This window comes from Corvus brachyrhynchos, unplaced genomic scaffold (genome assembly GCF_000691975.1).
Source record: "Corvus brachyrhynchos isolate BGI_N302 unplaced genomic scaffold, ASM69197v1 scaffold72, whole genome shotgun sequence".
In the NCBI taxonomy this organism is placed as follows: domain Eukaryota; kingdom Metazoa; phylum Chordata; class Aves; order Passeriformes; family Corvidae; genus Corvus; species Corvus brachyrhynchos.
Window position 1 is genome coordinate 928,003 of NW_008236763.1, and position 14,313 is coordinate 942,315.

At 49.5% G+C, this 14,313-nt stretch overlaps 1 protein-coding gene across 1 annotated transcript in view; it reads right to left on the reverse strand.

Moving 5' to 3' along the window:
• Window positions 1–13,055, reverse strand: part of ANKS1A (ankyrin repeat and sterile alpha motif domain containing 1A) — a 56,567-nt gene extending 43,512 nt beyond the window's left edge. The window contains 9 exon segments of the mRNA XM_017727206.1: window positions 1,113–1,205; window positions 2,731–2,927; window positions 3,012–3,107; window positions 4,321–4,422; window positions 4,707–4,782; window positions 5,395–5,691; window positions 10,232–10,294; window positions 12,111–12,267; window positions 12,978–13,055. Of these exon segments, the coding sequence (XP_017582695.1) occupies window positions 1,113–1,205; window positions 2,731–2,927; window positions 3,012–3,107; window positions 4,321–4,422; window positions 4,707–4,782; window positions 5,395–5,598 (768 nt within the window). The 5' untranslated portion in view covers window positions 5,599–5,691; window positions 10,232–10,294; window positions 12,111–12,267; window positions 12,978–13,055.
• Window positions 13,056–14,313: the final 1,258 nt, after the last annotated feature.

A 14,313-nucleotide genomic window follows, 5' to 3' on the forward strand; every position in this document is an offset into this window, starting at 1 on the left:
TGGTCAGGGCACGTTTCCCTCCCTCGTGTTTATTGTCATAAACAAGTTCTGCTTCCCAATTATGCCATGACCTGCTGCCCAGCTCTCCTCTGCCACAGCCAGGCACAGGACTGGTTATCACCCCCTGCATTTGAACAGCAGGGCAGGGATCAGCCCACAGTGTCACATCCCAGTTTCCCTGTTCACGCACAGCTTGGAGTTCACTCTGTCTCTGCAGTCAGTTCTATTACAGCAGGCCATGTTCACCTGTGTCTTGTGTGGATTTGACACACTCCAGAAAACAGATCTCATTTTTGCCTTGCAGAACTGCAGCAGATCAGCACATTCAAAGAAAGCACCTGCTGAAACAGACAGCAGAGGTGGCACACGCTCCACGGGCTTCACACACAACCCACTGCCTTTGGGAGAGCACAGAAATCCACAGGATTTGGATTTGCTTTGAAGGTTTTCCTGGGTGTCAGCGGAAGTTGCCAAGGCACATTTGTGGTTTCTCACAGCTGTGTCTCCCAGAGAGTCCTTACATCTGAGGTTCACAGGCAGGTGAATAAGATGAGCAACAGGAAGCCCCAGCAGCAACCATACGGAATGGGAGAGCTCGAGTTCCATCAGAAAGCAGCTCACATGCACTGACCCCTGCAGAAGGCAGCTTTAACATGTGCTGGGCCAGATCCTCAGCTGAATTCAAGCCCCTGATCCCTGCTCATGTCAGTGGGACCCACAAGCTCACGCAGCTCCTCCACAGCTGGGAGCTCAGAGGAAGCAGGAACTCACAGCCCCTCTGTGTTTCAGTCCAACTGAAGATGCCTGTGGTGGGATCATTACTAGTGGGCAATGGTCCATATTGCAACGTGGGTCAGAAAAATCTCTTCCTAAGGGAATTCTCAGCCAAGAATAGGAAAGTAAGGCTGAAGGTCAACTCTGAGGTGCCCTGGAAGAACCGGACAAAGGAAGTTCCCATGGTAAGGGACAGCAGCAATGCTGAGTGAGGGAATACTTCACATTCACAGCCCAACGAGCACAGGAGGTAACAGCATCCTTGGCTCCTCCCAAACTATTAAACCTGATGTTTAAACCACTCTCCCGTGAAACACCCCAGAGCAAGCCCCATGTACCTCACAGGGAGCATTGTGGCCTGTCTTCTTCTCCACATTCTGCTCCTCCTCTTCATCAGGCGGGGGCTTGGCCGGCGGGGGAGGACGTTCTCTCTGTGGGTGAGACAGACACTGTCAGCTCTGCTCGTACAGCTCATCCCTTCTGCCTCCACCAGCTCTATGTCCCCACTGCTGTGGATGCAGCAACAACCTCTTCAAATTAATCTGGATGGAGAAGAAGTTCAGCCCTAACAGCACAGAGCTGGGCAATGGCTGCTGCCTTTCCTCCTCTTCCTCAGGACACCGATCTGCTCACACAGGTCTCACTCACACCCAAAGCAGCATCTCCACGGCACTACACAGGGGAGTGAGCAACGAGCTCACGGGAAGTAAGGGCTTGTGGCTTAGTTGAACTGATGCCAGAGGCATCTTTTATAGAGGAAAACTCTAGAGACCCAGAAACAATGGTGCACTGCTCTCCTCTGATATCCCAGGATTGCCACTGGGCAGCTGGAGCTGCTGCCTGGTCCCGAGGCTGAGCACATCCTGGGGCCACCTCCTGCCCGGCCACAGCTCCATCTAATGGCAAAGGGAGCAGCAGAGCTGCACTGCTCAAACTCAGCAAGTCCCGGGAGAAACTCTAGCCAGCTACTGGAGCATGTCCCTCTTCCTGCTCTCTTTTCACTGCAGTTCAGCCTCTCATCTTTCCTTACTTGTGACAGAGCTGAGCTTATTTCACAACAGACATCACCAGCACAGCACAGTGGCAAGATTTGATCAGTAACAGGACAGTGCACCTGGTACTGCATACCTGAAAGATCTGGCCAAAATGTCCATTATCCAAAGCTTTTGACTCATTTCTATTCTACTTGCTCTCAGCACAAGCCAAAGGCTGCACCTCTTTGCACAGAGGGGAACCATGGTTACTGTGCCCCCAGCAGTTTAATTGTTCACTGCTGCTCTGCCTTTTGTCCAAAAATACTTCCACAGAGCAGGCTTTGGAAAACCAAGCAGAACACAAAGCCTGAAGCTGACCCAGCACTGCAGGGCCCGTGTCCCATCTGCCCCACAGCAGCCTTCCCGCCAATCGCTACCGGGGCAGCAGATGCAGCTGACAGAAGGTGAGGAAGACTTCTCTGGGGACAGTTCCAGGAGCTCTGTGCTGCCTTGTAAAGCCTGGAGTACCCTCTACAGAGCTCTGCAAGTAATACACAAAAAACCTCCCTTTCACTGCCAACTAGTCTCCAACAGGTTATTCCTACAGATAATTTCCCGAGAGCCTCAGCTTTGGTAATCCAGTGAGCAAGACACGAGAAAACGCTCCACAAAAGTTTCCAGAACTTTTTCTGGACAAGAAGTCAGCCCTTCTGTGAACTGTAATCTCCTGACAGACCAAGATTCACTGGCACCAGTGTCAAACTGCCAGAAAACAGGATACAACACGAGGTGAAACAAAGAAGCGGCTGCTTTTAGGCAAACCCTGTGAACAGGCCAGGGAAGGAGCAGAGGCACCTGCCTGTTCTGATCAATGTCAGGGAAGGATTTAAAGATTTCTTTAAGCTTGAGCAGCCTGCTGCAAAACCTGACCCTGCAGGTCAGCCCCCCGTGCCTCTAGGGCAAGCAGCGGTGAGCTACGTACAGGCCTGACTCCAGCTGCTTTGAGGCCACTTGGTTCAGCTTCCTTATTCACAGATTCCCGGTCCGATGATCTCCCGCTGGCCAGGCTGTCCAGGGAGTGGCAGGATGTGGCATTGTACAAAGCTTCGTACGGGCTCTCCTCTTCAGGGTTCACATCGAAGTCGATGATTAGCTCTGTGACAGCTTTGTCCACATCACCTGAGCGGGGAAGAAAGAGACGGGATTGTCACTGGATCTCCTGACCTCAGTGCTGGCAGGGAGAGGAATGTTGGTGATGCCCACCCTGAGATGTCCGGCCTGAGGCATCGGTGGCTGGAGCGAGTGGGGCTGGAGCAGATTTCTCCACAGCTTTGGCACTTTTCTTCCCAATGGTGTAATCTGCAAGGAGGTTGGGAGACAGGGTCAGCTCACGTCAATCTGGTTTTCTGTCCCCTTCAGCGCATGGTACTTCCTCCCTTGTGGGTGGAAGGCCAACTATCAGCTTATTAAGTGTCCAAAAAAAATAACATTATTAAAACTTGCAGCTCAGATCCCAAAATAGAAGCAGACGGCCCCTTTAATCACAGGCACAAGGGTAGGGACGGTCCTTTGAACTTTCAGAGTCTTTAATCAGAAAGCTGCAAAGCTGCTGTACGGACACAGAGTCACGGAGCAGATTTGTGTTGCAGACACAAGCTCCATCACTGAACAGAGTCATAACAAGAGAAACCAATTGCAGCTGCAGCCCCCAACCACAGGCAAAGCCAGAAACATTCAGCTGATGTAACATCCAAGAGCAGCTCCCTCCCGGGGAAAACTAACAGCCTTTATCTGCAACACCTTCTGTTTTAAAGCCCATCTTTGTCTTCAGCTTCAGAATAAAGCTCAAACCTACCAGCCTCACAGGCACAGCTTAGTTAAAAGTCTGAGAAGTGCTTTGAACCTGCAAAGCTCCCAAATGCTCAGCGTGAATAATACACCCCAGCTCCAAATGCTTCTGATCCTCCCCACAGCTGAGAGGAAATGCAGACAGCGTAATTACAAGGTATGAATTTAGCCAAGATGTCACATTTCATTCCCGAATTTGGACAGACACAATGGACCAAGCGCCTTTATGAAGCACAAGTAATCAAGGCCTTTTCTGTAAATCTCATCTGCAAATTCCATGCCCAAGCCTCACAACAAGGCGAGGAGCAGGATGTGAGATCTGTGGACAACGATTTGCCTACACAGACACATAAAGGGGAGTTATACCAGAACCATTTCTAAAGCTGTTACTTTGCATTCTGCAAGCAGATTTAGGCTATCCTTAATTTTAATTAACTTCAAAAGTGAGCTAAACAAAGCTCAATTAAGCCCATTTAAACTGTAGAAGTCACGCCACACTCCCTCAGCAAAGGGCTAATTCTCCTAAATCCCCCCAAGTCCTCCTCCAAACATTTGGTCTGGAGAAGCTCACCCCAGCTTTCAGCGCCGCTCCTTCCAACACAGCCCGAAGCTGCTTTGCTTTTGGCACTTTCCAGGTCTAGAAAGGCACATCCTGTACCTGCCCTAGCACAATCAGCACCCCGAGCTTTCCCCTCCTCCCCAGAGGCAGAGCTGCATTACCCACCTTCAATGAGAGCTGCTATGTGTTGGCTTTTCTGGGAAGGAAGCTCCCTCACAATGTCCAGAGCGGTCAGGCCTCTGTTATCCTTTATGTTCACATCAATACCTGTGGTAATAGGGGTATGGAGGGCAAAAGCAAGAATATTGTCTAACTGTGTGCAGGTTCATGTATTCCATCAAGTCACATTTGTGATCATCACTGGGGGGGAGCTATAAAACACTCTAGAGACAAATCTAAAGCCAAATTCTAAGAGCCAACCTCTCCTATATCCTGCTCCGAGGAGCTCCGACAGCTGGATGGAGAAACCTGCTGCACTAGAAAAGGATTTCCTCAAGCTCTGGGTGAAGGGATCACCACATTAGTGCTTCAAAGGGGGAACATTCTCTCACCTGCAGCCAGCAATATTTGTACCACATCTGTCTTGCCAAACAAAGCAGCTTCGTGCAAAGCACTGCCTTTCTCAGTCTGCAAATTAAATGGAAACATAGCATGAAGCCAGACAGCAGGGAATGGTGAGGGAGGCATGGCTTAGAGGGTTACAGAAGCAATAAATACACGGCGTTGTACACGAGGTGTGGGCAGCACTACCTACGGCTGAGGACGGACTATCAGCGTTACTACACTGCTGAGGATGTAGGATGGAAAAATGGGGATGGCTCCATCAGAGAGACCAACAAAGGGCCTTCTAGAGCTTGGCAGGAGGTCATGTCCTGACAAGGGAAAACAAGACCCACATACAAGCCATTGCTGTGAAAACAGCACATTCACAAGTGGCTTGATAGGAAGAGACACGTTTGCCTCCACTGCTATCAAGAGCTCACAGCACTGCAGGGCAGAACAGCTTCGGCCACAGGGTGTTTCTCTCCCTCACTCTGTGTCTGGGGCTTTGCCCGGCCCCTGCGCAGGCGTGAGGCATGCACAGCACCCGAGTCCCTCTGGGCAGCCTCCCCGAGCAACCCAGAGCTGCACAGACAGCCCAGCAGAAGACAAAGCTCTCCTCAGCTTCTGTGAGGAGAGGTTGGTGGAGCTCTCCAGGCCCCAGTGACCAGCCCAGCCCCACTCAGACACACCAGATACCTGATAGTTGCTGTCCATGCCAGCATCTAGGAGGACGTGGACCACAGCTTTGTGACCGTTCCTGGCTGCCAGGTGCAGCGGAGTGTGTTTCTTAGTGTTGCAGCTTAGCAGGTTGGGGTGGGCGTTCAAGAGCATCTTGACCACTTCCAGCCTCCCATAGAGCGCGGCCAGGTCCAGGGGGGTCTCGAACTTGTTGTTGCGCATGGTGGGGTCGGTGAGCTCCTCCAGCAGCACCTTCACCACCTCGGTGTGGCCGTGCTGGGCCGCGCAGTGCAGCGCCGTCTCGTTGTCGTTGTTCTGAGGGGCACAAGCGGCGGCGCGTCAGGGCCGGGGCAGCGGCCGCCCCGCGCCTCGCTCCAACATTGAAGTTTAAATGCAAAAACAAGACAAAAAAAGCAACAGGGAAGCAGAGAGCCCAGTCTGAACCAGCCTGAGCAATGTTTCACCATCTCCCTGGGCATTTAGCATCCCCTCACAAGCTCATTGACCGGCCCACCCAGCCACAGCTTCGGGGACGTCCAGAACAACGCTCTTCAGCTGTGGGAAAGAGGGCTACAGATGGACCAGCCTGCTTTCCAAGCACTAGGGTCAGAATCCAGGGGCCATGCTAAAGTTAAAGGGATGTTGAGCTGTATCCAGATTCCCATTAATGCTGCTGGCACCTGGGGAAGGCAGTCTGATATCTTGGCAGCATCCCACACTTCAGGGTGCCACAAAAATAAAAGGCTGAATATAAGGCAGGCAACCTGTTGTGTGAATTCTATTTGCTGGAGCTTCATCATCATCATTTTAGATTTAAACTTCAATTGTTTAAAATCCTACTTATCCTGGTTATAAGGGTCATTCCATCTCTGCAATTCTGGCTGTTTAGAGAAAGGGTGCACCCAGTCCCATGCAGTTTGTGACCCAGAGAGCCGTGCAATTCCACCACTGCAGGAACAAGCCAGGGCTCAGGTCAGCTGAGGGAAGCAATGTCTCAGTGACAAGGGAGCATCCCAGCTGGAAGCCAGACCCAAACCAGTGCATGCACCAGCAGCTAGGCTAAGAACCAGCAATGCAAAGCCCAAAGGTGAGCAGTCCAACACTCCACATATGTAGGTGCAAAATAGGAACATGGCCAGATCTAACAGAGCCTTTCCTCAAATTAAATTCCTCTCAAGTTTCTAGTTTTACTACTGTGTGTCATCCACAGAGGGATTCTGGTTTAAGCACTTTAGAAACAACTACCTGACAATTTGATCCTAAAAAAAGTTTAATACAAACAGTTACACACTTCAACTGAAAGAATCGCAGTTGAATTTGCCATTTTAACAACACTTCCATTAAAATAAACAGAATGTTTTTGTCCTGCTGGAGGCAGCAGCACCACTGCAGAAGGGAATTTGATTCCTGCCTGCCTGCTGTGAGAGCACACGCACGCCTTGGGACACTGCTCAGCATTTTGCACCGTGTCACAAACCCGCGTGGCTGCACGAGCACTCGGATCCTGTGGAGGTGTTCAGTTGCTCTCAGGCTCACAGGAGTCCTGTCAACCCCCCCACTTGTTTGCATCTGGCTTTTGCATCACTTCTCAGCCACGGGCAAAGCACAAGGGAAGTGGGAGCTGGGTGAGGCTCCGGCAGCTGCAGTTTGTACAGAAGCAAAGTGAAGGAGGCAGGATCAGGCACATGCAGGGAGAGGGGGCAAACGGGGGCAAAGCATCACTGCCAGCACAGAAAGTCCAAGTCAAACAGGCTCTATCCTGGGGGGAGGCACATACACGTGGACAGAGGGTACTGCAGGATACAGAAGTCTGCACAAAAAATATACAAACGGAGTGAGAGGGGACAGAATAGAGAACGTCAGAGCTCACACCTGCCCGTCAGCTCACACTGCTGCTCTGGGGCATTTACAGGGTTGGCAAATCCCATTATTCCCGTTTGACAGGGTTGGGAGTGCAGGGATCAGGGAGCCCACGACAGCTGGCCCCAGGCTTTCAGCCTGGCCCACAGCATGAGGGATCCTCACTGCCAGGCTTTGTGGAAAGACTGGATGACCCCAGCCCCTCTGAGCAGTGGGTCCCTGCCCCAGAGCTGTGGGGGCACACGCTGCTCATGCCATGCCAGCTCTGGCTACTGGGGATTTCCCTGGCTAGGACTGCCCCCCTCTCCTTTCTCCCTAGCACAGGCTATGTATCCCTCAGGGGGTTTTAAAGCATGCAGCAGCTCCAAACACCTGCCTGAGGGCTCAGAAATGGGAACACAACATCCTTTAAAAGCGTAATTGTTGGAGACTTCCCTCATCTTGCCTGCAATTCAGTCCAATTTTCCCTAAGCAGACTGGGGCTCCGATGCTCGAGGCAAAATCCCCAGACTTTCCTCCTGCAGCAGAGATCACCAGGCAGTAAAACTGCCCTGAATCATCACAGCAAGTCTCTCCCAATTCCAGACTGTGCAGTGGAAACTCCCACTACCACTTGAATCTTTATTGCCTCCATTTTGGGAGAGTTTTGAGCAGCCCAAAATACTACAGTTCTTCCAGGCATGGGAGTTTGCTCCCTTCCCACGTCACCTCTCCAGGCACAAACCAGAGCAGTGAGCAGGAGTGCTCAGACCTACAGATGTATTAGAGATGGAAAAGGAAAATTCCATTCCAGCAGCCAGAAGGCACATGGCTTCAAATTTCAGAACTACTTAGAAAAACAGAGCACTCAGGAGGGCTGGGGGCTGCCTTCCTGCAGGAATCCTTGCATCCCCCCAGCTCTCAGCCGGGAGAGAGGAGTTGGGAGCAATGCCTGTCTGCAGAGCACAAACAGGACATGAGCAGGGATGGCTCTGCTTTCTTATGGGCTCCAGCATAGGTTTCAAGCCCTGGTAATGTGATACCACTCACCACACACAGCCCTGCTGTTCCTCACCCCATGCTCAAGTGGAGAATCCATAGCCCCTTCAGGCTCTGTGTCCATCCCGCACCCCCCGCTCCCAACACACCGTGAGATGGCTCCGACTGAGCCAAGGGAGACTTGGTTTAAACAAGGGAAAGTTTTCTGACCCACAAAGATCTGAAGGGTTGAATAAACTGCCGAAGAAAGGCCACAGAGCTGTCCCTCTCTGAGGTTTTTGAGAAGTTGGTGGGAAAACCCTGGTCAGGAATGGTGTAAGGAGACTTGATCCTGCCCCAGGGTAAGGGAAAGCAGCTACATGGCCCTTCAGTCCCACTCAACCTACTTCCTTTTAGGATTTTTGTCAGTGTCTGAGTGTCCAACACAGTCCTGCCCTATGTCAATAGACAACCTGCTGCTTGACTGCTCCAGTGCCCCTGAGAAAACACCAGAGTTTGTGTGACAGATACAATTCCCCATGCTCTTCATCACACCTGGCCAGGAACTGGTGCAAAGCTGGTCAGAACTTGTGATGAACCCAACAACTGTGTATAAATTATCTCTCTCTCCTTAAAACCAAAGCACAGGTTCCCAAAATTTTGTCTTGCTCAAGAGAGCACCTCAGCCATTGTGAACACTGAACTGAGGCTTTAAATAATGCACTTCTCCACAGTATAAAACCCAAATTAGAGGACTCTTTAAACAAAAATCCACAAGAAAGGGAACTCCCAGGATATTCCCACTTTACATTCCTTCTTCATTCAACATCCCAATACTAGAGGGTGTAAAATTTTACTTGGTTATTGACAATGTTTTAGGAAGCTCCTTGCAGGCAACTGAACTGCTCAATTATGATATTTCCACAGAAAACATAAAGGCATAAAATTCCCATCCAGATTTTTGTAAAAATCCTCGATTTGGATGAGCTTCACAGGATCGCATTTGTGCTCAGAGTGGGCACTGGTGACCCTGAAACAGAACTCTGCAAAACCATGCCTAACTCCCAGCAAGCACAGGAGCTCTAGCTGTGTGTTTCTAAGGTCCTGCAGATCAAGCAGATGGAAACTCTGAGAGACAGGAATCAGCCATGGATGGCTGGATCCAAAGTAACTGGCTGGAAGCAGCTGTGGCATGGTGGCTCATGGCACAGGTGTCTCAGGACCGAGCAGCAGATTGTTTGTCATCCCTGGCTTGCAGCTTGACTAGAAATAAAACTGAAAAATGGTGTCTGAGAAACCACCACCAAGAATTTGATCTGCTTCTTCAACAGCTGTCTCAGCACATTGCATGAACTGATGTTGTGTCTTTTGTAGCTCAAGAGCAACTGAAAACAAGAGAGGAGCAAAACAGGTCAGAAAACAGGAACAGGAGACCAGGGCTGAAGGGTCAGACGACACCACGGACTGAACATCAAAAGAGAGACTGATGTAATAAGCACGACATGGAGGACTTGGGAAGGGAGGCAGGAATCCTACTGCCCTCCTTTCTACCCACCACCACCACAGGAATTAACTGTCCATTCAAACAACACACACAGCATTATGCATTTGATAGGAGAAAAGGCATCAAAATTCACTCCAAACAGCCCACAGAGAAAATGCAACCATGGTTAAGCAGGGGAAAAAAAATTCCTTCTCTTTGCATTTATCAGCAACATCAGCACATGAAACAAAACCTAAAACATTTAATTGAAGTAACATTACCTTTGGGAAGTCATCCAGCTCAATCAAGCAAACTGACCATCACTGCGTGTCCTACAAGGCTAAGCAAGGAAGGAGCCCCCAGGAAAGTAAGGAAAAGCTTCCCTTTAATTATGTTTCTATAACTGCTTTGAAGAGAGAAACCCACAGTAAATAAATGGTCCCATTTTCCTTTTCCCCAAGCAGCTGCGAAGTGAACAGGTATTATTGCACCTGGAAACACGCGAGTGCAGCTTGGAGTGATGATGCAGTGAAATGCTGACAGCAAAGTACACACCTTGGCATTGATATATGGGTCAAAGGGGCCGTACTTTTTGAGTTCTTTGATCTCAAGAGCATTCTACAAAAAGGAAGAGGAAAAAGAAAAAAAATGTGATAATGAAATGGGTGAGATACAGCAACAAAGCAATGGGTGACTCCAAGGGGTGGAACGCCAGGACACAGCATCTTGTTCCAGTCAGAGCCATGGCCAGCAAAAGCCATTCCAGCTGGGATTGCTGTAACCTGGACCAGGCTCCAAGCACAGGCTCCTCAGCTGACTTCTCTCATTTAACAGGGTTCCTACTAAACAGACGTTAATGAAACATTACCTGGAAGGATCATACTAAGCTTTGGGTCTTTGCAAAGATGTCCCCTCTAGCTGCCCTACTCAGAGCAGAACATTCACACTCAGGGCCCTCACTCAATTCTTGTCAGATTGATTGAAAAGGGTTACCTGCACTCAAGCCTATGTCACCAGACTGAGTGCCTGCAGCTGTGCCTGGAGACCTGATTAACCACAGCCCCAAACCGGAAAATTATCACCAGAGTCATCAGAACACACACTCCTCGTTATTCCTGCTCAAAGGAGGAGTGAGACAGAATTGCACTACAACCAGATTTTTCACTCCATGATGTTTTAGCAGCATTTATCCCTGGGGCAGCCTAGTGCAGTGAGTCGCCCGTCCTGGGAAACTTCAGTGTGGCACTTGGGTCCCCACAAAGAAGGACTGGGACTCCTAAACCTGGCTCTGAAAGGAGTTTGCTCCCCAGCTACTTAAAAACTACCATGGAGCAAATCAACAGCATGGACTCCCCAGCTGCTCACCTTGACCGTGAGCTGAACTCAGGCCAGGGGTGTCTGACCTACCTGGGAATTACCTTTGGGATACATGCTGAGGTTTAGCCTGGTGGCACTAAGGTAGGCAAACCTATTTTGGTTTACTCCTTTCCTCCTGAAAGAACACCTGAGTGGTTTGGGAGCTGATTCACAGGGACATCAGATGTTCCTGCCTAAGGGACAGGACGACCACAGCCCCTTGCTGCTTTAGCCACCTGATTTGGACCTGTCACTTTGTGTCTGCCAGGCTCACCCAGGGAGGGACGGTTCAGTGACACTGCTCAGCTGGCCTCGCTCATGAAACCAGTTCCTTAAACAAAACTCTGAAACAACAGGAATATTTGGGTCTTCCAGCAGTAGCATTTCAGATGTTCCCTGGAACTCTAAGATACCTCAGATGTCCATGGGGCACAGGAGCCAGCCCTCTGCAGTGGACACAGCTGTGTCGTATCCCTCACTCCCTCTGCACTCCAGACCAAAACCGTCAGCTTGACAAAAGGAACAAATCCAAGAGGCATTTTTTTCTTGCCTGATTGTGAAAATAATTCTTTAAGATTAAGCTAGGGATTTATCTGGGGGCAAGTAGTGTTAAAATTATCTTAGAACTTACAAATTAGTGAACTGGAGCAAGTGCCAGAGACAAGCCAGGAGAGCAGCTAAGAGAGCACGGCCAAAGAGACTGAACAAAGCTGCCTGGATTAGTTCCCAAAGGAGGGAGCCAATGGATCCTCTGCAGAACTAGAAACCTGCTCAGCTATCCAGCAGCTGAAAGGAAAACTGTGGGTTAGTTTTAGAAGCCCAGAAGCAGGAGACCACTTCCTAAGTGTTGAGCAGTTCTCATATTTATGTGCCTCTCTCTAAAACTTAAATACCTTTTCATCCTACCACTAACTCAGAACTGAATGTATTGCTTTAGGCAGTGCCCCTCTTATCCCACCAGCAAGTAGGACCTTACAACCATTGCTACTGGTTTGGGAAGGGTCAGGAGTCAGCTGAAGGAGTATCTCTCCATGCCAGGGAAGTGATTCAATGACACATCAGAGAAAATCAGGCAGACCTGCTCATTCACTTTGGTGTGCGAAGGGCCCTGGTGGATGAGGAGCTTCACTATGTCAGCATCTCCCTTCCAGGCTGCCAAGTGCAGGGGGTAACAGCCCTTACAATCTGCCACATTGGTGAGCGCGTCGTTCCTCAGCAGAACTTCCACAACATCCCTGGAAGAGACAAGAACTCCAGTGAGACATTCAGTCCTTGTTTCACAGCTCACATTCTGCAGCAAGTACTGAACAAGAAGTTAATCTGAACAGCAATGTTTCAGACATCCTCTTGAAATGTGATTTTTAAGTGTTCCTATTAAATGTTGCCAAAGGAAATAAAAAAAAAAAGAAATAAATATTGCTGAGCTGAGCTCAGGAAAGATTCACGTTACTGCCATGCTAATGGAGATAAACAGGGGCTGAAGTCAGCCACAAGCCTCTGCTGCAAAGTGAATTGCACCAGCACAACCAAGGTGAATAAAGATCTTAACTCTATTCCATTTCTTAATATCTCAGGCAGCAACAAGATCTACCACACTGAAGTTACTTAAAAACGTGATATGCACACAAGGGAATTACTAAGTGGTGCAGGCCCAGACCACCTTGGACTCCAGACAGACCACAGGGATTGTCACTGGGGGAGCCCCTTTCACACAGCGTTACAGCTTATCCAAATTGCTTAGGAATAAAAGAGTGGTTGGAAACATCAGTGTTTCGAGATGCAAGATCACGCTGTGCAGCAGCCAAAGCACTGACATTCTCCACTTCCCCTGAAGATGGAGTAGTGCTGCACCAGGGCCTTGGCTGGTGACTGAACCACACAGCCGTGGCCAGGGAAGCACAAAGCATCCACCCCCTGTGACCCAAGGCATGGGAACAGCACTCACTTATGGCCATTCAGAGCAGCGTGGTGCAGCGGGGTGTATCCAGTGCTGTCAACGCAGTTCACATTGGGCCCTCTCCAGATGCTGCAAGACAAAAAATGGACAGGGAGCACTTAGGCAAACAGCAAACAGGGACAGGGCAAGGGGCAGGGTCAGCAGAGCTCTCACACCAAGGTGGTATCTGACAGCTGTGGTTAGGGGCAGTCACACGGAGTGCAGGGCACGGCGTCAAGAGGAGGGGTCAACGTGTCAGCACACATCAGCACATGGAATCACTCCTCTGCTTCACCTCCTGCTTTCCAACCAGAGCTCCCACTGCCACATATCCTTCAGCCATACACAGGCTTGCCAAAAAGCATCTTCAGAGGAACATGTGTCTTTAGACTGAACCACATGAGACAGCAAACCATCGACCCACTGTTAATTCACACTCCACAGAAGAATTCTGATGGCTCTGGGAAACTGTCCTGCTCCACAGCAAGAGTCACAAGGGGTGGGTGTAAGTCAAAGACTGTGGGATACAGAGTCTGCTCTTGGTCACCACTGTGATTCCACTGTGACTTCTCACTGTCCCAAAATCACTTCCATCTGTCAGCTGCTGGCAGTCTGTACCAAAGAGTAGGTGGTCTCCCAGCACTTCTGGGAGTGTTAACTTCCCTCCCTTGCTCAAAAACCAAGCAGCACAGATTTAAGTACTAACCCTGGCAAGGATTACTCTTCCCCAAACCCTGGAGGGTGTCCCATTCACAGCAGCACAGAATGGCACAAGTAAGAGGCCAGTGCTGCTCCTGAGCTCGCTGTGAAAGGAGTGTGCTGCCTGCTGTCCCTCACCAGGGCCACCACCCTCTCCCAGAATGGGCATGAAACTCGAACCAGTACATGCTTATAAGCAAACTGGAACTGTTCACCTTTCCTGATGATGGCTCTCTCCAGTACAATATTGCTTTTTCTTCTTTTTCTCTATATCTTTCTCTACATCTCTACATCTGAGTTCTTTTACTCAGAGTTTGAATTGAGACACAGGAGATCGAGTATTCTTGTTCAGACTTAGTTGTTTATTGTATCTTATCAGTAATACAGCTGCAGTGTGCCTCTTTGTTGGAAAGGTGGAAAATGGCCATGAGTTTTAATTTTCCAAGCTTTTTAAAGTCTAAACTAACCAATAATATGTTTTTACTTACAATCCAATTACTAACTTTTCATGTTCTGCAGTGCAGAACTTCTGACCCAATGACAGAACATTCAGATTTGAGAAGAAAGAGAAGAAAGAAGACATAAATCCACACCCCAAATCCTCCATATTGTAACCTATTATTACCTATATCTCCTAAACCTAATT